General features: G+C 60.9%; 1 protein-coding gene across 1 annotated transcript; it reads left to right on the top strand.

Moving 5' to 3' along the window:
- Nucleotides 1–1,488: 1,488 nt before the first annotated feature.
- On the top strand, nt 1,489–16,839 carry FES (FES proto-oncogene, tyrosine kinase). Its single transcript, XM_038767562.1, has 19 exons — nt 1,489–1,573; nt 2,126–2,336; nt 3,066–3,239; nt 6,301–6,397; nt 6,799–6,982; nt 7,105–7,242; nt 9,555–9,674; nt 9,930–10,052; nt 10,165–10,351; nt 11,537–11,620; nt 11,857–12,066; nt 13,633–13,755; nt 13,923–13,976; nt 14,817–14,935; nt 15,227–15,321; nt 15,534–15,657; nt 15,765–15,922; nt 16,059–16,181; nt 16,504–16,839. Exons 2-19 carry the CDS (start codon nt 2,136–2,138, stop codon nt 16,644–16,646), a joined length of 2,457 nt encoding a protein of 818 aa, XP_038623490.1. The 5' UTR covers nt 1,489–1,573; nt 2,126–2,135; the 3' UTR covers nt 16,647–16,839.
- Nucleotides 16,840–20,021: the final 3,182 nt, after the last annotated feature.

Here is a 20,021-nt window from a genome sequence, read left to right as displayed (position 1 = left end):
AAAAAGTGATTAAATGTGCAGAGACTACACAATTTCAGTGCGCGCTTCCCGTGCCCTGGCCCCCTACACGCACGCATATATACACACACATGATTTGACCCTGCAGCCCATGACCCTGCTGCCCCGGGCTGTGCCCTGCCCCCGTGGGAAGGATGCCCTTCACCCCTCCCATGCGGCCACTGTCCCCACTGCCGATTTCAAGAAGTCACCAGCTTCCTTCCCCCTGGGTGTTGCATTAACCGCAGAAGCAGCAGAGTAGCCCCGCTCCCACTACCACCACCACCACTCTACCCGGCAAACCCCATCGCCGCCACCCCTCCCATCCTCAGTCCAGCGTATTTATTGAGCAATTTCTGTGTGCAGAGCACTACCAAGCACTCGGGAGAGTGCAACACAAAAGTCACGTTCTCTCCCTCAGCCTGGTGAAGTTGGGAGAGCCAAGAGCAGCAGCTGGCCTTGTTTCCTGGCCATGGGACCCCCCCCCCACACACACACACACACACTCCTGCCCAGGCCCCAAGGGTGGCCCAAGTCCAGGATCTTATATGTGGTGCCTGCTCTCCCAGCTCCCTGATTTCCCTGTCCCGGCAGCTGCTGGGGTGCCAGGAGAAAGAAGCCGGGGAGACGTGCAGCATCCCCACCCAGGGGGGATGCCAGGGAGCCACGAGTAGGGGAGCTGGCCTGGGGTGTCCTCCCAGGCCAGGTGCATCCCGCTGGGGCCTGGGGTGCCCACCGGGGTCTGGTGTGTCCACCCGGCCCTGAGGCGTCCCCCGGGCCTGGTGTGCCCACCCGGGCCTGGGGCATCCCCTGGGTCTGGTGTGCCCACCCGGGCCTGGGGCATCCCCTGGGCCAGGTGTGCCCACCCAGGCCTGGTGTGCCCAGCCGGGCCTGGTGTGTCCACCCGGGCCTGGGGCATCCTCTGGGCCTGGTGTATCCATCGGGCCTGGGGCGCAGAGTGTTGTCCCCGGGGAGCTCCGCCCAGGCACCCTCGAGGCTCAGCAGTTGTGTGACTGGATCAGGGAGGTGGGGGGACAGAGGGTCAAGATGGGAGGGGTGAAGGGCCGCCATTTGGAAGGGGTCGCAGCCTGGGGACGGAGGGCTGAGGTTGGGAGTTATGGGGGGCTGCAGTGGGGAGGGGAGTTGACTGGGTGCCACGGTCGGGGGACTGAGATTGCAGGAGGGATGAGGAGCAACAGAGAGCGGGGGGAAGTCGTGGCTGGGGGAACTGCCGGACAGACCCGCCTTCGGGCTGGGAAATCGGCCTAAGGCGGGGGCCGCCTGGGGTTCTAAGGCCTGAGGGTGGGGAGGAGGAGGCCCGGCGTCCAGCGGGGCTCCTGGGGCGGGGGTTGGGGGCAGCCGCCGGCGGACAGCCCCCCGGGGGGGCTGGGGGTCTCGGCATCCCCCCGCCCCCCGGACCCGCCCCGGCGCTGCGGCCACGTGAACCGGCGGGAGCAGGAAGCGGCAGAATCAGGAACTGGTCAGGGCGGCAGCGGGGACCGGACACGGACAGCGCCGGACACGGACGGGGGCCGGACAGAGTCCCACCCCCCGGGAGCTGCCCTCGGGAGCGCCGGTAACCGGCCTGGGGCCGGGGGATGGGGCGGGCGGGCGGGGAGCGGGGGGCCCGGAGCCCGGCCTCTGCCGATGGGGAAGGGGCTCCGGCGCCCCATCAGCCCCGGGAAGGACGGACGGACGGACGGAGGGGAGAGCGGGAGCCCCCACCCCCCGCAGCCACGGGCCCCACGGCTAGTCCGGACCTCCGGGGCTGGGTTCGAGGGCGAGGGGAGCCCCCGGAGACAGGGGAAGCCGGCGGCCGCCGCGCTGTCCACCCTGGCCGCCGCCCGTCCGCCCCGCAGGACGGACAGAGGGAGGGACGGACAGAGGGACTGACCGGAGGCCGGACCGGACGACGGACGGAGGGACGGACCTGAGCCCGGACAGAGGGAGGGAGGGAGGGAGGGAGGGACGGACGGACGGACGGACCGGAGGCCGGACAGAAGGACGGACGGACGGAGGGAGGGACGGATCTGAGGCCGGACAGAGAGAGGGATGGGCGGACCGGAGGACAGACCTGAAGCTGGACAGAGGGACGGACGAGGGACTGACGGGGCCTGTCGGTGGGCAGGCCCGGAGCCATGGGCTTCGCGTCGGAGCTGAGCAGCGCCCAGGGGCACGGCGCCCTGCAGCGCCTGCAGGAGGCCGAGCTGCGGCTGCTGGAGGGCATGAGGAAGTGGATGGCCCAGCGGGTCAAGAGCGACCGCGAGTACGCGGGCCTGCTCCACCAGATGGCCCAGCACCAGGACGGCACCGACCGCACCGCGGGACTCATCGGCCAGGTGGGCCGAGGCCCCCGACACCCCAAGGCCCCCTCCGCCCGCCGGACGCCAACGGGCCGGGACCACTTCCCCGACTCTCCGCGGGGCAGGCCCGGGCCGTGCCCGGACTCCAGGGGTCACTTAGGCGTCGGGGCCCTTGCCCTCTCTGGCCTCCTGCTTCTTCCTTCCCCTGCCCGGGCCCTGGGGGGCTAGGCCTCCCGCTCCGTCCTGCCTCTGCCCCTGCCCCTGCCTGGGGCCCTGGGGACCAGGCCTTCCACTCCACCGATCCAGTGACCCCCCGCAGCTTGCACACTCTTCCCATTCCCCTGTACTCCCCAACTTGCCCCCACCCAACCTCCACATTCCCCACCACCCAACCTCCACATTCCCCACCACCCAACCTCCCTCCCTCCCAATCTCCAATCTCCAACCTCCCCCAATCCCCAACTTCCTTCCTCCACCCAGTCGCCAACCTCCTTCCCCCTGACTTCAATCCCCAACCTCCAACCTTCCTCCCCCGGTGCCCAACCTCTCTCCTCTCCCAAGCCCCAGCTTCCAACCTCTCCCTAGTCCTCAACCTCCACTTCCATCCCCCATGGCCCAATCTCCCTCCTCCCTTCAATCCCCAACCTCCGACCTCCCTCCTCCCCCTCCCTCGCCAGCCCGCCTTCCTCCCCCCAGCAACCCCAACGTTGGTCGCTGCCCCCACCCTGCCCCCCGCCTCATGCCCCTTCCACCTGCACCCCGCAGTCTTGGTCAGAAATAGTCAGTCAGACGGAAGGCCTGAGCCGGCTCCTGCGGCAGCACGCGGAGGATCTGAACTCGGGGCCCCTGAGCAAGCTGAGCGTCCTGATTCGGGAGCGGCAGCAGCTGCGGAAGGCCTTCAGTGAGCAGTGGCAGCGGCTGCAGCAGGATCTCACCAAGGTAACCCTCCCTCCACCCCCACAGCCAGCCCCCCACCCGCTACGCAGGGACCTGGAGTCGGAGAACGGGGGGCCTAGTGGAAAGAGCCCGGGCCTGGGAGTCGGGGGGCCTTGGTTCTAATTCCAGCTCCGCCGCTTGTCGGCTGTGTGACCGTAGGCAAGTCACTTCACTTCTCTGGGCCTCAGTTCCCTCATCTTTCATTCATTCAAGCGTATTTAGTGAGCGCTTACTGTGTGCAGAGCACCAAACTGAGCGCTTGGAAAGTACAGTTCAGCAACAATCCCCACCTGACAATGGACTCACAGTCATCTGTGAAATGGGGATTAATGTGGGACAAGGGACTGCGACCAACCCGATCAGCTTGTATCCTCCCCGGCACTTGGTACATTACCTGGCACATAGTGAGCGGTTAACAGATACCGTTAAAAAGGGGAGTGGGGGAGGGGCAGAGGGCAACTCCAGGGGGTGTGATTTCTCGTGCCCTCCCCGACTCTCCATCACAGGCCGGCTCCCCTCAGAGAATAGATGAAAGTGGTTTTACTCAGTAGCAGTTCCGTTCCCCGTAGCCACATGTTCCCCTCTCCAGGTTCCCCATCCTGGCCAGACTGCCAGGTTTGCCTTCTCTGGGTTCCCCATCCCAGTCAGCCCGCCAGGCTGCCTCCATCCTCCACCCTCCACCTTTCTGTTGAACCCCCACCCCGGAGCTCCTTCTCCTCAACAGTGGTTACTACAGACAGGGCACCGTACTAAACTCTTGGGAGAGTACAATACAACCGAGTGAGCAGACACATTCCAATCAATCAATCCTAACTGTTGAGCGCCTACTGTGTTCAGGGCACTGTACTAAAAACTTGGGCGTTTACCGTGTACAGAGCAGTGTACTGGAAACATAGGAGAGTACAATACAGCAGAGTTAGCAGACATGTTCCAGTCAATCAATCATATCTGTTGAGCGCTTACTACGTGCAGAGCAGTGTACGAAGCGCTTGGGAGAGGACAATACAACAGAGTTGGTAGACAGGTCCCCTGCCCACAAGGAGCTCCTCCTCTCTTGTCCGCCCTCCCGGTCCCCAGCGATTCCCCGCGTTCCTCCCGACCCCTTTCTTGGGCCCTGCCTCCCTGGATCCCCTCTCCGAGCCGGGTGGGCCGGCTGCCTCTCTGAGCCGTGGGTGCTGCAGGATGAGGGCTGAGGGGTTGGTTGGGGGCCCACCCGGCTCTAAACCCTCGAATCCCTCCTCGGCCCCCACTTCTCTTGAGGTCCCCAAGGCCCCTTCAAGTGACCCCCCCAGGCCTGGCCATTAACAGGGTGCCCCCTTGAGACCCCTCCCCGCCTTCCCTTTGTGCGGGCCGGGGCGCCCCGCCTCCCTTCCTGCCTGCCTTCCGCCCGTCCTGCCGCAGAGCCTCCCCTGCCCCCAGCGTGCCGCTCAGAGGCCTCCTGGAAGGGCCGGCGAGCCCGGTCCTGCTGGCCACTGGACAGAAAATCTCTGTGGCCCGCCGGGCAGCAGAGAGAGGGACGGAGGCGACATCTACTGGCCACCGGGGCTCCTCAGGTGGCCCTTCCACCCCCCTCCCTCCGTTTTCATTCATAATAATAATAATGATGATGATGGCATTTATTAAATGCTTACTGTGTGCAAAGCACTGTTCTAAGCGCTGGGGAGATTACAAGGTGATCAGGTTGTCCCACGGGGGGGCTCACAGTCTTCATCCCCATTTTACAGATAAGGTAACTGAGGCCCAGAGAAGTGAAGTGACTTGCCCAAAGTCACACAGCTGACAAGCGGCGGAGCCGGGATTTGAGTGGCGGAGCCGGGATTTGAGTCCGTGACCTCCGACTCCAAAGCCTTTCCACTGAGCCACACTGCTTCTCATCCAATCGTGTTCGTTGAGTGCTTACACTGTAGGAAGCGCTTGGGAGAGTACGACCTAAGAATATTTCTCGAGCGGTGATGATGATGATGGCGGCCATGGTATTTATCTGCTTACTAGATTGTTGTGGACTCAGGATAAGCAGATACGACCCAGTCCCCAAGGGGGCTCATGGTCTGAGAGGGAAGACTTTAACGCCATGAGGAAACTGAGGCACGGAGCAGTTAGGTGCTCTGTGGGAAAGCAGCGTGGCCTACTGGAAAGACTCCTCTGGGAGTCAGAAGGACCTGGGCTCTAATCCTAGCTCTGCCGCCTGTCTGCTGTGTGACCTCGGGCAAGTCACTTCGCTTCTCTGTGTCTCGGTTCCTTCATCTGTAAAATGGAGATTAAGACTATGAGCTCCACGTGGGATATGGACTGTGTCTACCCCAGCGTTTAGTACAGTGCAAGGCACATAGTAAACACTTAATAAATAGTATTTAAAACAAAAAGAGACTTGCCCAAGGGCACCCAGCAGGCAAGTGACAGAGCCGGGACTGAAGCCCGGGATGTCCTGTTTGTCCCTTATGCTTTCCCCTAGGCTTCACTGCTTCTCTTTGGTCTCTAGTGAGGGAGACCCCCCCCCCACCCCCTACAGCCTCTCTTTGTAGACTGTGAGTCCCATATGGTACAGAGACTGTTAGACCCATTTAACTGGTATCTACTCCAGTGCTCAGAACGATGCTTGACACGTAGTAAGTGCTTAACAGATCTAATAATAATAATGGTCCAAAAACCCTTATAGTCTAACCTAGTCTCTTGCCGTTATCTCCTCCTCTGCTCTGGCCCTAGCCTCAGTGGAGCAGAAACCGACTGTTTCACTCCCTCAGTACAGTCCTGGAACTTGCCCTGCGCATTTCCAAAGAGGATTGAAGCATTCAGGCCGTTCTCTTCTGGGGTTTAGAAATCCCAGTTCCTTTAGCCTTCGTTCCAAGGGCCATGTTATGTTCTCACTGGCCCCCTCCAAGTCTCCCCCATCCCCACTTCTCCCTTCTGCGGTTGAAACCCCAAACCCGCTGACCCACCTGGGCCCCGAGGGAGGGCCCTAGCTGTCACTGCTCTCTCCGAACCTGGTCCCCTCCCGGGCCCCGGGAGCCGCCCACACCCGGCGGGGGGCCAAGGGTCGCAGCCGCTACCTCTGTGTCTCCCCCAGACCCACAGCCAGGAGATCGAGAAGCTGAAGAGTCAGTACCGGGTGCTGGCCCGGGACAGCGCTCAGGCCAAGCGCAGATACCAGGAGACCAGCAAAGGTGAGCGGCCCACACAACGCGCTCGGTCTGCAGGTCCTCCCCCGGCCCCCTCACCCCTGGACCCTCCCCAGACCCTCGGGGTCGGCCAGCAGGGGGGATGGCCGTGCCAAAGGGGCCCAGCCCCATCCCCCATGGAGGCTGCTTCCCGTCCAGTCCCCCGCCGGGCGGGTCATATCATGGAGACAGCGGGGACTGGTCATCCCCGACAGGGACAATCTCAGAGGGTGTTTCCCGGGGCTGAGATGTGCCCCACCGCCTGAGGCCTGCCCATGAGCGGTGCTACCTGGGGGAGAGGGCGGAGGGCCGGGGAGGGGCACGGGGGGGACGGTGGGGAAGAACCCAACTCTCCTCCTCTTCTTCCTCATCGTCCTCCTCGCCCTCCCCCTACCCGGGCCGGGCAGACAAGGACCGAGACAAGGCCAAGGACAAGTACGTGCGGAGCCTCTGGAAGCTGTACGCTCAGCACAACCGCTACGTGCTGGGCGTCCAGGCCGCCCAGCTGCACCACCACCACCACCACCAGCGGATGCTACCCACTCTCCTCCAGTCCCTGCAGGACCTGCACCAGGAGATGGCATACGTCCTGTAAGGGCCCAGGCGGCGGCTTCCTGAGCCGTGGCTCATTCGGGGACAGGGGACGGCAAGGGGTTGGGGAGGGACTGTTGGGGAGGAGGGAGGTCCGGCTGACGGGGCTGCCGTGGGAACAGGAAGGAGATCCTGCAGGAATACGCCGAGATCAGCAGCCTGGTGGAGGAGGAAGTTGTGGCTGTGCATCGGGACATCGCCGCCACCGCCGCCCGCATCGACCCCCACGCCGAATACCACAGCTTCCTGCAGCAGCACCGGTCAGCTCCCGCCCTCGGCCCCAGCCCCAGCCCTGGAGCCACCATCCCATATCCCCTCCCTCCTCTGGGACCCCTCCCCTGGCTCTCCCCTGCTCTACCGTCCTGGTGTCTCCTCCTGCCTCTGGTGCACCTCCCCCGGCCTCTCTGTGGCTCTACCACCCCATATCTCCTCCTGCCTCCGGGACATCTCCACCTGGATGCAAAGTGTCCAAAACCGAACGCTTCATCTCCCCTTCACAGTCCACTCTGACAGCCACCCCCTGGTCCAAGCGGTCATCGCCTTCTGATCAGATGACTCCGTCTCCTCACCGGTCTCCCCGGCCCCAACCTCTCCCCGCCTCTTCACTCCATCCTGCTGCCCCGATCACGTTCCCAAAATGCAATTCGGAAGGCTTCACTTTCCTCCTCACAAGCCTCCCGTGGCTCCTCTTTTCTCTTCGCATCACCTAGAAAAGAGGCCCTGACCCTTGACCCAGACTGTCCACCAACTGCTGATTCCTTCAGCTCCCCCTCGGCTCCCACGCTTTGCTTCTCCCAAGCTCAGCTGTTTATCGTGCCCGGCTGCCCACTCTCCTGTCTCCGGTCCACTGCCCACGCCCTTCCCTAGTGGTGTTTGGTTGAGTGCGGGCAGAGGGGGAGCAGAAGGAATCAGCTGGTAGGGAGCCCGGGGTCAAGGGTCAGGGCCTCCTTTCTAGGTGATGATAATAATAATAATAATGATGGCATTTATTAAGCACTTACTATGTGCAAAGCACTGTTCTAGGTGCTGGGGAGGTTACAAGGTGATCAGGGTGTCCCACGGGGGGCTCACAGTCTTCATCTCCATTTTCCAGGTGAGGTAACTGAGGCCCAGAGAAGTGATGTGACTTGCCCAAAGTCACACAGCTGACAACTGGCGGAGCCGGGATTTGAACCCATGACCTCTGACCCCAAAGCCCATGCTGTTTTTCACTGAGCCACGCTGCTTCTCATGCCAAGAGATGGTGTTGGTTAAGACATACTAAGTGCCAGGAACTGTACCAAGCGCTGGGGGGTAGCTACAAGATAATCGGGTTGGACACAGTCCATGTTCCGCATGGGCCTCACAGTCTTAATCCCCGTTTTACAGATGAGGGAACTGAGGCCCAGAGAGGTGAAGTGTCTTGCCCCAGGTCACACAGCAGACATGTGGCAGAACTGAAATCGGAACCCAGGTTCTCTGCCTCCCAGGCTGTTTACTCTATCCACTAGGCCATGCTGCTTCCCCTGCTTTAAAGGCTCCTAAAAAGCCACTTCCTCCATTAATCTGTGCTGTAGCTTCTCATCAGCCATTTTTATCACTCACGTGGATGTCTGTTTATTGATTCCATTTATGTAGTAATTTTTTGCTAATCCTTGCTCTTCCCAGCAGCCGTAGCTATGTTTTCCCACTTGTCCTCACACCCTGTGTCTGCCTGTCTCAACTAGTGTATGGAAAAGTCCACAGGGGCGGGGCCGTGTCTTCGCCTCCTCCATTTTTATGGTACACATCTAAGTGCCTCGTGTAATCCTCTGCAAACAGAATTAGCTCAGTACAGCATTCTGCATACAGAAGGCACTTAGTAGAATGCCTTACACCCAGAAACGCATCCAGAACAGCGCTCTGCACACGGAAGGGGCCTGATACAGCTCTCTGCACACAGAAGGGGTCCAGTATGGTACTCTGCATACCGAAGTCACCCAGTGCAACACTCTGCACGCAGAAGGCACTCAGCGCAGCACTGTGTACACAGAAAGAGCTTAATACAGTTCTCTGCACTCAGAAAGTGCTCAATCTAGCTCTCTGCACAGAGAAGAAGAAGCAGCGTGGCCTAGTGCAAAGAGCCCGGGAGTCAGAGGACTTGGGTTCTAATCCTGGATCCTCCACTTGCCTGCTGTGTGACCTTGGACAAGTCACTTAACTTTGCTGGACCTCAGTTACCTCATCTGTAAAAAAGGGATTAAGACTGTGAGCCCCATGTGGGACAGGAAAAGCGTCCAACCTGATTAACTTGTACCTAACCCCGGCACTTAATACAGTGCCTGGCACATAGAAAGCGCTTAACAAATACAGTTTTTTAAAAAAGAAAGTATCTAGTACAGCACTCCGCACAGAGGAGATGCCTAGACAGCCAGTAAATAGATGCTGATGACTGACTGCCCTCCCCTCAATCGATCAATCAGTAGTATTTATTGAGCACTTATGAGGTGCAGAGCATTGAACTAAGCACTTGGGGAAGTCCAGAACAAGAGAATGAGCAGGAATCCTTCCCTCTCAGAGCCCATGACGTCCCCCGGTGTCCCCCGTCCTGCAGGTCGCCGCCAGACATCCCGCCATGCGTGACCTTCGACGACTCCCTGCTGGAGGACTGCGAGCAGCTGGAGCCGGGCGAGCTGCAGCTGAACGAGCTGACCATCGAAAGCGTGCAGCATACGTGAGCCTGGGGGGTGGCCATGGGAAGGGGAGGGGGAGGGGGAGGCGGGACGGGGTCCCCGCAGGCTGGCCTCCCCAGCCCGCTGCCCACCTCCACCGTGGCCAAGCCGTGCCAGAGGAGAGGGGCATGGGATACGCACGGAGCTGGACCGACAAAGGGCTTTGCCTCATGGCCCTGAACAGATTGTGGGCGAGGGGGCTGTGGCTTCTGGAGGTGGGCGGGGGCCGGGGGTCTGATGGCTCCTCTGGGTCACAGCCTGACTTCAGTGAACGAGGACCTGGCCCAGGCCCAGGAGACGATGCTCAGACGCCAGGAGGCCGTGGCCCAGCTGCAGATGGAGATCCAGAGCGAGGAGCGGAGCCTCCTGCCCAGGGACAGGTGCGGCTGGGCCGGCGAAGCCAGGGCCGGGGTCAAGGCTTGGGCCGCCCCGTCCCCCCTGCCCGCCGCCCCGGCCCCCTGCCCCTGAGCCTCCCCCGGCCCTTCCTTGCAGGGTGCAGTTGCTGGGGAAGCGCCAGGTCCTGCAGGAAGCCATGCAGCAGTTCCAGATAGCCCAGTGCAGCCAGGCCAAGCTGCAAGCCCAGTGTGACCTGCTGCAGGCCAAGCTGGACAGCCTGGGACCCGGGGAGCCACCCCCCGTGCTCGTGCTGCAGGATGACCGGCACTCCACCTCCTCCACGGTCAGCGCCCTCCCCCCTCCACCATTCTCCCTGCCACTGGCCTCCCTGCCTCCATTTCCCCACCCCCCAGTCTCCTTCCTTCCCCGCCCCCCTCCCCTCGGGAGTGCCCCCCGACACGCTTGTGCTGCAGGACAACCGCTACTCCACCTCATCCACGGCCAGCACCGCAACTCCCTCGCCCCAGCCCAGTCTCTGCCAGCCCCCTGTCAGCTCTGACCCCTCTTCATTCATTCATTCTTATTAACCGTTTACTATGTGCAGAGCACTGTACTGAGTGCTTGCGAAAATACGGTACAGCAGTAAAGAGTGACAATCCCTGCCCACAGCGAGCTCACAGTCTAGAGGGGGGGAGACAGACATCAATACAAATAAACAGACATCAATATAAATAAATAAAATGACAGATCTATACGTAAGTGCTGTGGGGCTGGGATGGGGGGAAGTGCAAAAGGAGGAAGTCAAGGCGACACAGAAGGGAGTGGGAGATGAGGGAAAGTGGGGCTTAGTCTGATCAGGCCTCTTGGAGATGTGCCTTCAGTAAGGCTTTGAAGGTGGGGAGAGTAGTCGTCTGGCGGATTTGAGGAGGGAGGGCGTTCCAGGCCAGAGGTAGGATGTAGGCCAGTGGTTGGCGGTGAGACGGGCGAGATGGAGGCACAGTGAGAAGGTTAACACCAGAGGAGTGATGTGTGCAGGCTGGGCTGTAGAAGGCGAGAACTGAGGTGAGGTAAGAGGGGGCAAGGTGATGAAGTGCTGGTGAGGAGTTTTTGTTGGATACGGAGGTGGATAGGCCACCGCTGGAGGTTTCTGAGGAGGGGGGTGACGTGTCGCGAACGTTTCTGTAGAAAGACGACCTGGGCATCGAAGTGAAGTGTGGACTGGAGTGGGGAGAGGCAGGAGGTTGGGAGGTCAACAGTAATCTAGGCGGGATAGGATGAGTGATTGTACTACCGTGGTAGCAGTTGAGATGGAGAGGAAAGGCGGATTTTAGCCATGTTGTGAAGTTGGGACTGGCAGGATTTGGTGACGGATTGAATATGTGGGTTGAATGAGAGAGAGGAGTCAAGGATAAAGTCGAGGTTACGGGCTTGTGAGACGGGGAGGATGGCGGTGCCGTCTACAGTGTCGGGAAAGTCCAGGAGAGGACAGGGTTTGGCCGGGAAGATAAGGAGCTCTATTCCTCCCCAGGAGCAGGAACGGGAGGGGTCTCGCACCCCCACCCTGGAGATCCTCAAGAATCACATCTCAGGCATCTTTCGCCCCAAATTCTCAGTAAGTGGTCTTGCCCCCCTGTCAGCCTTTCCCACGTCTCCCCAGGATGGGAAGGACCTGTGGGGGTCTCAGGAGGATCGGACTCAGTTGGGGTGGGGGAGGGGTCAGCCCCCGGGCGGTGTGGTAGCCGCCTCCAGAAGTGAAGTGACCTCAGTTTTGACCGACCCGTGGCTTTTCGGGTGGGGGGGGCTGGGGGGCCTGGCCTCACCCGGGCCCGGCTTCTGTCCATCCGCCAGCTCCCTCCGCCGTTGCCGCTGGTCCCGGCCACGCAGAAGCCCCTGCAGGACCAGGAATGGTATCACGGGGCCATCCCCCGCACGGAGGTGCAGGAGCTGCTGCAGGCCTCCGGGGATTTCCTCGTGCGCGAGAGCCAGGGCAAGCAGGAGTACGTGCTGTCCGTGCTGTGGGACGGGCAGCCCCGACACTTCATCATCCAGTCGGCCGACGTGAGTGCCTACTGCCTAGTGCTGGCCCACGCGGAGCCTGAGGGCCGGCTGGGAGAGCCCGGTGTTGGGGGGGGAGATTCCGGACAGTGGTGGGGAGCCCAGGGATGGAGAGGAGAACCTGGCAGGGGCAATGGGTAGAGCCCATAGAAGAGCCCAGGGATTGCAGAAAGAGCTCATGGAATGGCAGGGAGAGCCTACAGGGTGGCGGGGTAGCACTGGGAAGAGCCCGGCGGTAGCAGGGAGCCTAGAGGGAAGCAGCGTGGCTCAGTGGAAAGAGCACGGGCTTGGGAGTCAGAGGTCATGGGTTCTAATCCCAGCTCCCCCACATGTCTGCTGTGTGACCTTGGGCAAGTCACTTAACTTCTCTGAGCCCCAGTTACCTCATCTGTAAAATGGGGATGAAGACTGTGAGCCCCCCGTGGGACAACCTGATCACCTTGTACCCTCCCCAGCACTTAGAACAGTGCTTCGCACATAGTAAGCACTTAACAAATGCCATTATTATTATTATTAGAGAGGTGGCAGGGAGGGGCTGGGGCTGGCAGGAAGAGCCATGGGGTAGTGGGGGGCCCGGAGGGATGGTGGGGAGATCCTGGGGGTGACAGGAAAAGCCTGCAGGGGGGCAGGGAAAGCCCTCGGGGTCACAGGGAGAGCCCACGGGGCAGCAGGGAGCCTCAACAGGTGGTGGGAAGCAGCGTGGCTCAGTGGAAAGTGCGCAGGCTTGGGAGTCAAAGATCATGGGTTCGAATCCCGGCTCAGCCACTTGTCAGCTGTGTGACCTCGGGCAAGCCACTTAACTTCTCTGTGCCTCAGTTACCTCATCTGTAAAATGGGGATTAAGACTGTGAGCCCCCGTGGGACAACCAGATTACCTCGTATCCCCCCCCAGTGCTTAGAACTGTGCGTTGCACATAGTAAGCGCTTAACAAATATCAATAATAGTAGTAGTGGAGAGAGCCCTCTGGGCAATGGGGAGAGTCCAGAGGGTGGTGGGGAGGCTGGAGGGCTAGCTGGGAGAGTTCGAGATGGGGGTGGCTGGGAGCCTGGAGAGGTGGCGGGGAGAGGACAGGAATGGCAGGAAGAGCCGCAGCCGTAGTGAGGAGAGCCCACAGAGTGGCGGGGAGGATGATGGGGAGGCTGGAGAGCTAGCAGGGAGAGCCTGTGGGGCCAGCGGGGAGCCTGGCGAGGTGGCGGGGAGAGCTCAGGATTGGAGAGGAGAGCCCAAGGGGCAGTAGGGAGGGCCCATAGGGTGGTGGGAGGCTGGAGGGCTAGCAGAGCTAGAGCCTGGGGTGGGAGCAGCAGGAAGCCTAGAGAGGTGGTGGGGAGAGCCTGGGGATGGCAGGAACAGCCCCAGGGGTGGTGGGCAAGGTGGGAGGGTGAGCCCAGAGAGTGGTGGGGAGCCTGCAGGGTAGCGGGGAGAGACCGGGGTGGGGAGGGGCTGTGGAGTGGGAAAGAGGGAGAGAGCGAAGGAAGGGTAGGGGCCTAGACGGCCTATCGCCCCCTCCGCCGCCCTGTGCCCGGGCCCGGTTGCCCCCTTAGCCCTGCTCGTTCTACCTGGCTCTGCAGAACATGTACCGGCTGGAAGGGGATGGCTTTCTCAGCATCCCGCTGCTTGTTGACCAACTGCTCCGCTCCCAGCAGCCCCTGACCAAGAAGAGCGGCGTCATCCTGAGCAAGCCCGTCCCCCGGGTATCTGCCTCTGCCCCCATCCCACCCTCGGGGAGCCCGTCCTGGGGGAGGGAGTATTCACACCTATGGGGGGGGGGGGGGGCAGAGGTCCGTTCTCTACGGCCCCTCCCGTCCGTGGAGCTTGGCCACTCTTCCCTGTGGCTGACCCCCCCCCCCCGACCTCCCAGGACAAGTGGGTCCTGAACCACGAGGACTTGGTGCTCGGGGAGCGGATCGGACGGGTAAGTACCGACTCTGATTCCCGCCCCACGCCCTAGCAGGCAGACCTCTTCCCCGGCCGCGCCCCGTGTGACACCAACCCCCAACCCGCCCCCCTCCTCCGGGAAGACTTCCCTGGCAAAGCCTAAGCGGGCCCAGGCAAATCCCTCAGCCCGCCCCGGCTCCCCACCCATTCCCACCTGTGCCCGGCTGGATTCCTGGCACCTCCCTGCTGCTGCCCCCAGGATGCCGTGCACTCCAGAAATACCCTAAGACTGGTGATGGAGCCGGGCCCAGTCAGGGGGCACTCCGGCCTGCTCCTAAACGCCCCCAAGTCTCACCAATCCAGCCCAGCCGGACAGACATGTTACCGGCTGTTGGGACGTCCAATCCTTTATCCTCATCCCCGTTCGAGAGCGTGTGCTGCCTGATGGAGTGGCTTAGGGCCAGACACCACGTAGGAGACAATCCCTGCCCACGAGCAGCCTCGGGCCTGGGGGCCAGAGGCCAGGGCCAGTGACCGGGGCAGGCCTTGGGCAATGAGATGTACACGAGTTAAGAGTCTGGGAGCTGGGGAAAATTAAGGGCCCGGGTGAATAAAGAAGCATCGAATGCACACAGAGGGAGGGCTAGGAGGGAGGAGAAGGAGGAGGAGGAGCCCGTCAAGGAAGGAGGCCTCCTGGAAGAGTAGGAGGAGATGGGGGCTTTTCAGGGGGTCTGGAAGGTGGGATGTCGTGACAGCCAACGGTGGGTGGGAGGGGTGCCTGGGGTCCTGGGTCTGGGTGCGAGGGGAGCCCTGGTCATAGGGTGGGGCTGCAGCGGGCCCCCTCAGGGCCAGCGGATGGAAGGCCAGGTTGTTTCAGGGGAACTTCGGGGAGGTGTTCAGCGGCCGGCTGCGGGCCGACAACACCCTGGTGGCGGTGAAGTCCTGCCGGGAGACTCTCCCACCCGAACTCAAGGCCAAGTTCCTGCAGGAGGCCAGGTGGGTGGCTGGCGGGACCCTGGCCCCACCCAGCCCCGGCCCAGATCGGCACATTTCCCCCCAACCTCCACTCCCACCCTCACGGCCTGCCCAGCCCCAGCTCCCCACCCCCGGGGCCCTCCTAGGAGGGGCTATCACCTCTGGGTGTTCCCCTGACTTGGGTCTCTGGGAGACCCCAGCCCAGGCCGAGGAGAGGCCAGGGGAAGGAAGGAGGAAGCAGCCACGTAAACTGACCCGGTTCGGTGGGTCCGCCCCTGTACCACCCCCGCCCTCACACTGGCTTCCTCACAGGATCCTGAAGCAGTACAGTCACCCCAACATCGTGCGCCTCATTGGCGTCTGCACCCAGAAACAGCCCATCTACATCGTCATGGAGCTGGTGCAGGGTGAGCAGGCCGGGCGGATGGGTGGGCGGGCAAGCAAGTGCGGCCCTCTGGCGGGCTCTAGGCCCAGGCCTCCCCCTCCTCTTCCCCCTTCCAAAGCCGGGGAGCTCCGGCAGAACCACTTTTGGGCGAAAGAGGAAGTTGGACCCGCCAACTGGACCTGGCAGACCCCTAGGTCTACGGGGCCTGGCATCATCCGGAGCTCTCCTTCCCAGGCGGGGACTTCTTGACCTTCCTGCGGACGGAGGGCTGCCGGCTGCGTGTGAAACTGCTGCTGCAGTTTGTGGGGGACGCGGCGGCGGGCATGGAGTATCTGGAGAGCAAAAGCTGCATCCACCGGTGAGGCGGGGGGACCGGGGCAGGAGGGTTGGGAGGGGGCAGGGCGGCGGGGCTCCCGGCGCCGTGCCCACCCCTGACGGCGCACGCGGCGGGGGCCCTCCGCCCAGGGATCTGGCTGCCCGTAACTGCCTGGTGACGGAGAAGAACACGCTGAAGATCAGCGACTTTGGCATGTCCCGGGAGGGAGCCGATGGAGTCTACGCGGCCTCGGGGGGCCTCAGGCAGATCCCCGTCAAGTGGACCGCGCCCGAGGCCCTCAACTATGGTACTGCTTTCCCCGGCCCGCCCCCAGCCGAGCCCCGGGCCACAGACCCAGCCCGGACCCCCTTTCCTCCAGCCGGACTTCGTCTCCAAAGGCCCTTCCCTGACTCGGTCTCTCCCCCGACCCCCGGCCCGGACAGGACGCTACTCCTCCGAGAGCGACGTATGGAGCTTCGGAATCCTGCTGTGGGAAACCTTCAGCCTGGGGGCTTCGCCCTACCCCAATCTCAACAACCAGCAAACCCGGGAGCTGGTGGAGAAAGGTGAGCCCTCCCCCGTCCTCACCTGCCCCCCGGCCCGATCCCAGCAGTCAGGAGCCCCCCACTTCTCAGTCTCCAAATGCAGGGCCGGGTGGGACTCAGTCAGTCAGGAAATCGTATTTATTGAGCGCTTACAGAGTGCAGAGAACTGTATTAAGCCCTTGGGAGAGGACAGTGTAACAATAGAACAGACACACTCCCTGCCCACCAAGAGCTTACCGTCTAGAGGGGAGGAACGCTTGGGTCCCGTCCCCCTGCCGCAACCCCTGAGAGACGCCCGGCCGGAGACGCCCCGTCCCGACCCTGGCCGTGCCCGCTTCCCCAGGCGGGCGCCTGCCCTGCCCGGACCTGTGCCCGGATGCCGTGTTCCGGCTGATGGAGCGCTGCTGGTCCTACGAGCCCAGCGACAGACCCGGCTTCAACATCATCCACCAGGAGCTGCAGGCCATCCGCAAACGGCACCGGTGATATCCGGAAGGGGAAGCTCACCCCTCCGCCAGCCCTCCGGGCCTCCCGCCCAACACCCACCAGCCCAGAGCCTGGGGCCAAGGCGCCGGACCCGGGGGTGGGTGGCCGGCCGCCACCCTCCTCCGTTCTGGCCGGCCCCGTTCCGCTCTTCCCCCAGGACCCTGCTTTGCCTTTTGTTCCGAATTAATAAAGTCAGGGGCACCCAACGCTGGGCCTCGCCTGTGCGTCCTCGACCGGGGAGGTCTTGGGGGAGAGAGGCCCGGGGCCCCCCGGGTATCCGAGAGGGCAAGGGAGCGAGGCCCGTTTGTCAGCCTGGGGCCACCGGGCCTGCTCTGTGCTGCCGGACTCAATCAATTAATCAAGGGTATTTATTGAGTGCTTACTGGACTAAGTGCTTGGGAGAGTACAACACAGCAGAATTGTTATTATTATTATTATTAATAATAATAATAATAATGGTATTTATTAAGTGCTTACTATGTGCCAAGCACTGTTCTAAGCGCTGGGGGAGACACAAGGTAATCAGGTTGTCCCACGTGAGGCTCACAGTCTTAATCCCCATTTTACAGATGAGGTGACTGAGGCACAGAGAAGTGAAGTAACTCGCCCAAAGTCACACGGTTGACAAGGGGCGGAGCCAGGATTAGAACTCACGACCTCTGACTCCCAAGCCCGTGCTCTTTCTATTAAGTCATGACACGTTCCTAGAAGCCGCATAGCCTAGTGTATAGAGCCCAGGCACCTGGGAGTCAGGAGGACCTGCGTTCTCATCCCCGGCTCCACCGCTTGTCTGCCGGATGACCTTGGGCTTCTTTGGGCCTCAGTTTCCTCATCTGTAAAATGGAGATTGACTGCAAGCCCCATGTGGGACAGGGACTGTGTCCAACAACTGTATCCATCCCAACGCTTAAAACAGTGCTTGGCGCGTAGTAAGTGAATAACAAGTATGGTTATAACATTATTATTACAGCCTGGAGGGCTGGAAGGAAGAGCCTGGGCATCTACTCCATCCCTACTGAGAAGAGCTCGAAAAGCACTGTAATAACCACCACCTTCCCTCCCACCAACGAGGGGCCCTGCTCTGGGCATGCATTGTGCCCACCACGCTGGGGATAAAATTTGCTCCCGCTCAACCAATCCATCAATCGTCCTTACTGAGAGCTTACGGTATACAGGAGCACTGTACTAAGTGCTTGGGGGAGTATTGTGGAATGGAGTTGGCAGATACGCTCCTTGCCCACAATGAGTTTACGGTCTAGAGGGGGAGACAGATGATAATAGAAATCAATAAATTTTGGATATGGGCAGATCCTCGGGGCTGAGGGAGAGTGAGTAAAGGGGGCAAGGTCCAAGTGCACTCAGGACCCCTTCATCGCTACGGAGACTTCGAGCTTGCTCTTTGTGTTTTGTGTCGTGATTTAATGTCTCATCCCACCTGACGTGTCTGTCTCCAGTCTCTTCCCACTTAAACTCTTAGATCGTGAGTCCCCCAGGGGACACAGTCCCTGTCTAATTTCCAATTATATAACCTCTCCCAGTGCTTAGAACAGCGATCTGCACGCAGTCAGCACGTAATAGATACTATTTCTGTTACCGTACTCTTCGTTGTGGGCAGGGATCGTGTCCACCATGTCTGCTGTATGCTCCCAGGCACTTAGTGCATGGTAAGTGCTCAGTAAATGTCAGTGATTGATTACTATGAACCGGCCTGAGCGGTGGGTTGCCAGAATTTTTTTCTTTTTTAAGGTATTTGTTGTGCACTTTCCTATGTGCCAGGCTCTGTTCTAAATGCTGAGGTAGATATGGGGTAATCGGGTGGGACACGGTCCATGCCCTACACGGGGTTCAAATCTTAATCCCCATTTGACACATGAGGGAACTGAGGCCCAGAGAAGTGAAGCGACTTGCCCAAGGGGACGCGGCAGAAAAGCGGCAGAATGGGGATTGGAACCCAGGTCCTTCTGACTTCCAGCCCCATGCTCGTTCCATCAGGCCCCAGTGCTTCTCTGCCCAGGCCGGCCTCCACCAGGCCCTCTCCCTTTCCGGGGCTGTCCCTGGGGTGGCTGAGGGAGATACTCTATGGGGGAAGAAGGACGAGCCCCTGCTGATCCCTCAATCAGACAATCAATGAGCACTTACCGTGTGCAGAGCACTGTGCGGAGACCTGGGGCTGTTAGACCTGGGCTGGGCTCCGTGAGGGCAGGGCCGGACCCAAGGAGGAGGGGCCGGGGCCAGGGGCTGGGTAGGGAGGCAGGGGCAGGGGCAAGCAAAGACTCCTTACTCTCGGCTTTAATAATAATAATAATAATAATGATGATGATGATGGCATTTATTAAGCGCTTACTAGGTGCAAAGCACTGTTCTAAGCGCTGGGGAGGTTACAAGGGGATCAGGTTGTCCCACGGGGGGCTCACGGTCTTAATCCCCACTTTACAGATGAGGTAACGGAGGCCCAGAGAAGTGAAGTGACTTGCCCAAAGTCACACAGCTGACAATTGGCGGAGCGGGATTTGAACCCATGACCTCTGACTCCAAAGCCCCACCTCCCTTCTGTCCTTCTCCATCCCAGCCCGCACCCTCCGCTCCTCTGCCGCCACTCAACTCCTCACCGGGCCTCGTTCTCGCCCGTCCCACCGTCGACCCCCCGGCCCCGTCCTCCCCCTGGCCCGGAATGCCCTCCCTCCGCACATCTGCCAAGCTGACTCTCTTCCTCCCTTCAAAGCCCTACTGACAGCTCACCTCCTCCAGGAGGCCTTCCCAAACTGAGCCCCCTTTTTCCTCTCCTCCTCCCCATATGCCCCCGCCGCCCTACCTCCTCCCCCTCTCCATGGTACTTGTGTCTATTTGTACAGATTTATTACTGTATTTATTTTACTTGTACATATCTACTTTTCTATTTATTTTGTTAAAGATGTGCATAGGGCTATAATTCTATTTTTTTCTGACGACTTTGGCACCTGTCCACACGTTTTGTTTTGTCGTCTGTCTCCCCCTTCTAAACCGTGAGCCACTTGCGGGGTAGGGACCGTCCCGATATGTTGCCGACTTGTACTTCCAACGCGCTTAGTCCAGTGCTCTGCACACAGTAAGCGCTCCATAAATACGATGGAATGAATGAATGAGTGAGTGAGTGAGTGAATGAGGGGCTGATGGGGGGGGAGGGCCTGGGGGCGGGGCCCGGGGTGGGGCGGCCGGGAGGAGGAGGAGCAGGAGGAGGAGGAGGAGCAGGAGGAGGAGGAGCAGGAGCAGGGGGCGGGCTCTGAGGGGCGGAGGGGAGGGAGGAGGGGGTGGGGGCGGGCCTGGGGACGGGCTGAGGTGAGGCGGAGGGGCTGGCATTCATTCATTCATTCATTCATTCATTCATTCCATCGTATT

The sequence above is a fragment of the Tachyglossus aculeatus genome, chromosome 26 (genome assembly GCF_015852505.1).
Source record: "Tachyglossus aculeatus isolate mTacAcu1 chromosome 26, mTacAcu1.pri, whole genome shotgun sequence".
Lineage (NCBI taxonomy): Eukaryota > Metazoa > Chordata > Mammalia > Monotremata > Tachyglossidae > Tachyglossus > Tachyglossus aculeatus.
The sequence above is the reverse complement of the archived record's forward strand: the minus strand, read 5'-3'. Positions and strand labels throughout refer to the sequence as shown.

What these genes read in the sequence shown, in the direction of transcription:
- FES (XM_038767562.1), top strand. Translation starts at nt 2,136, where the DNA reads ATGGGCTTCGCGTCGGAGCTGAGCAGCGCCCAGGGGCACGGCGCCCTG. An exon ending in CAGGAGATGGCATACGTCCT is followed by an intron (nt 6,983 to 7,104) that starts GTAAGGGCCCAG and finishes CCGTGGGAACAG; the next exon opens with GAAGGAGATCCTGCAGGAAT. An exon ending in TCATCATCCAGTCGGCCGAC is followed by an intron (nt 12,067 to 13,632) that starts GTGAGTGCCTAC and finishes CTGGCTCTGCAG; the next exon opens with AACATGTACCGGCTGGAAGG.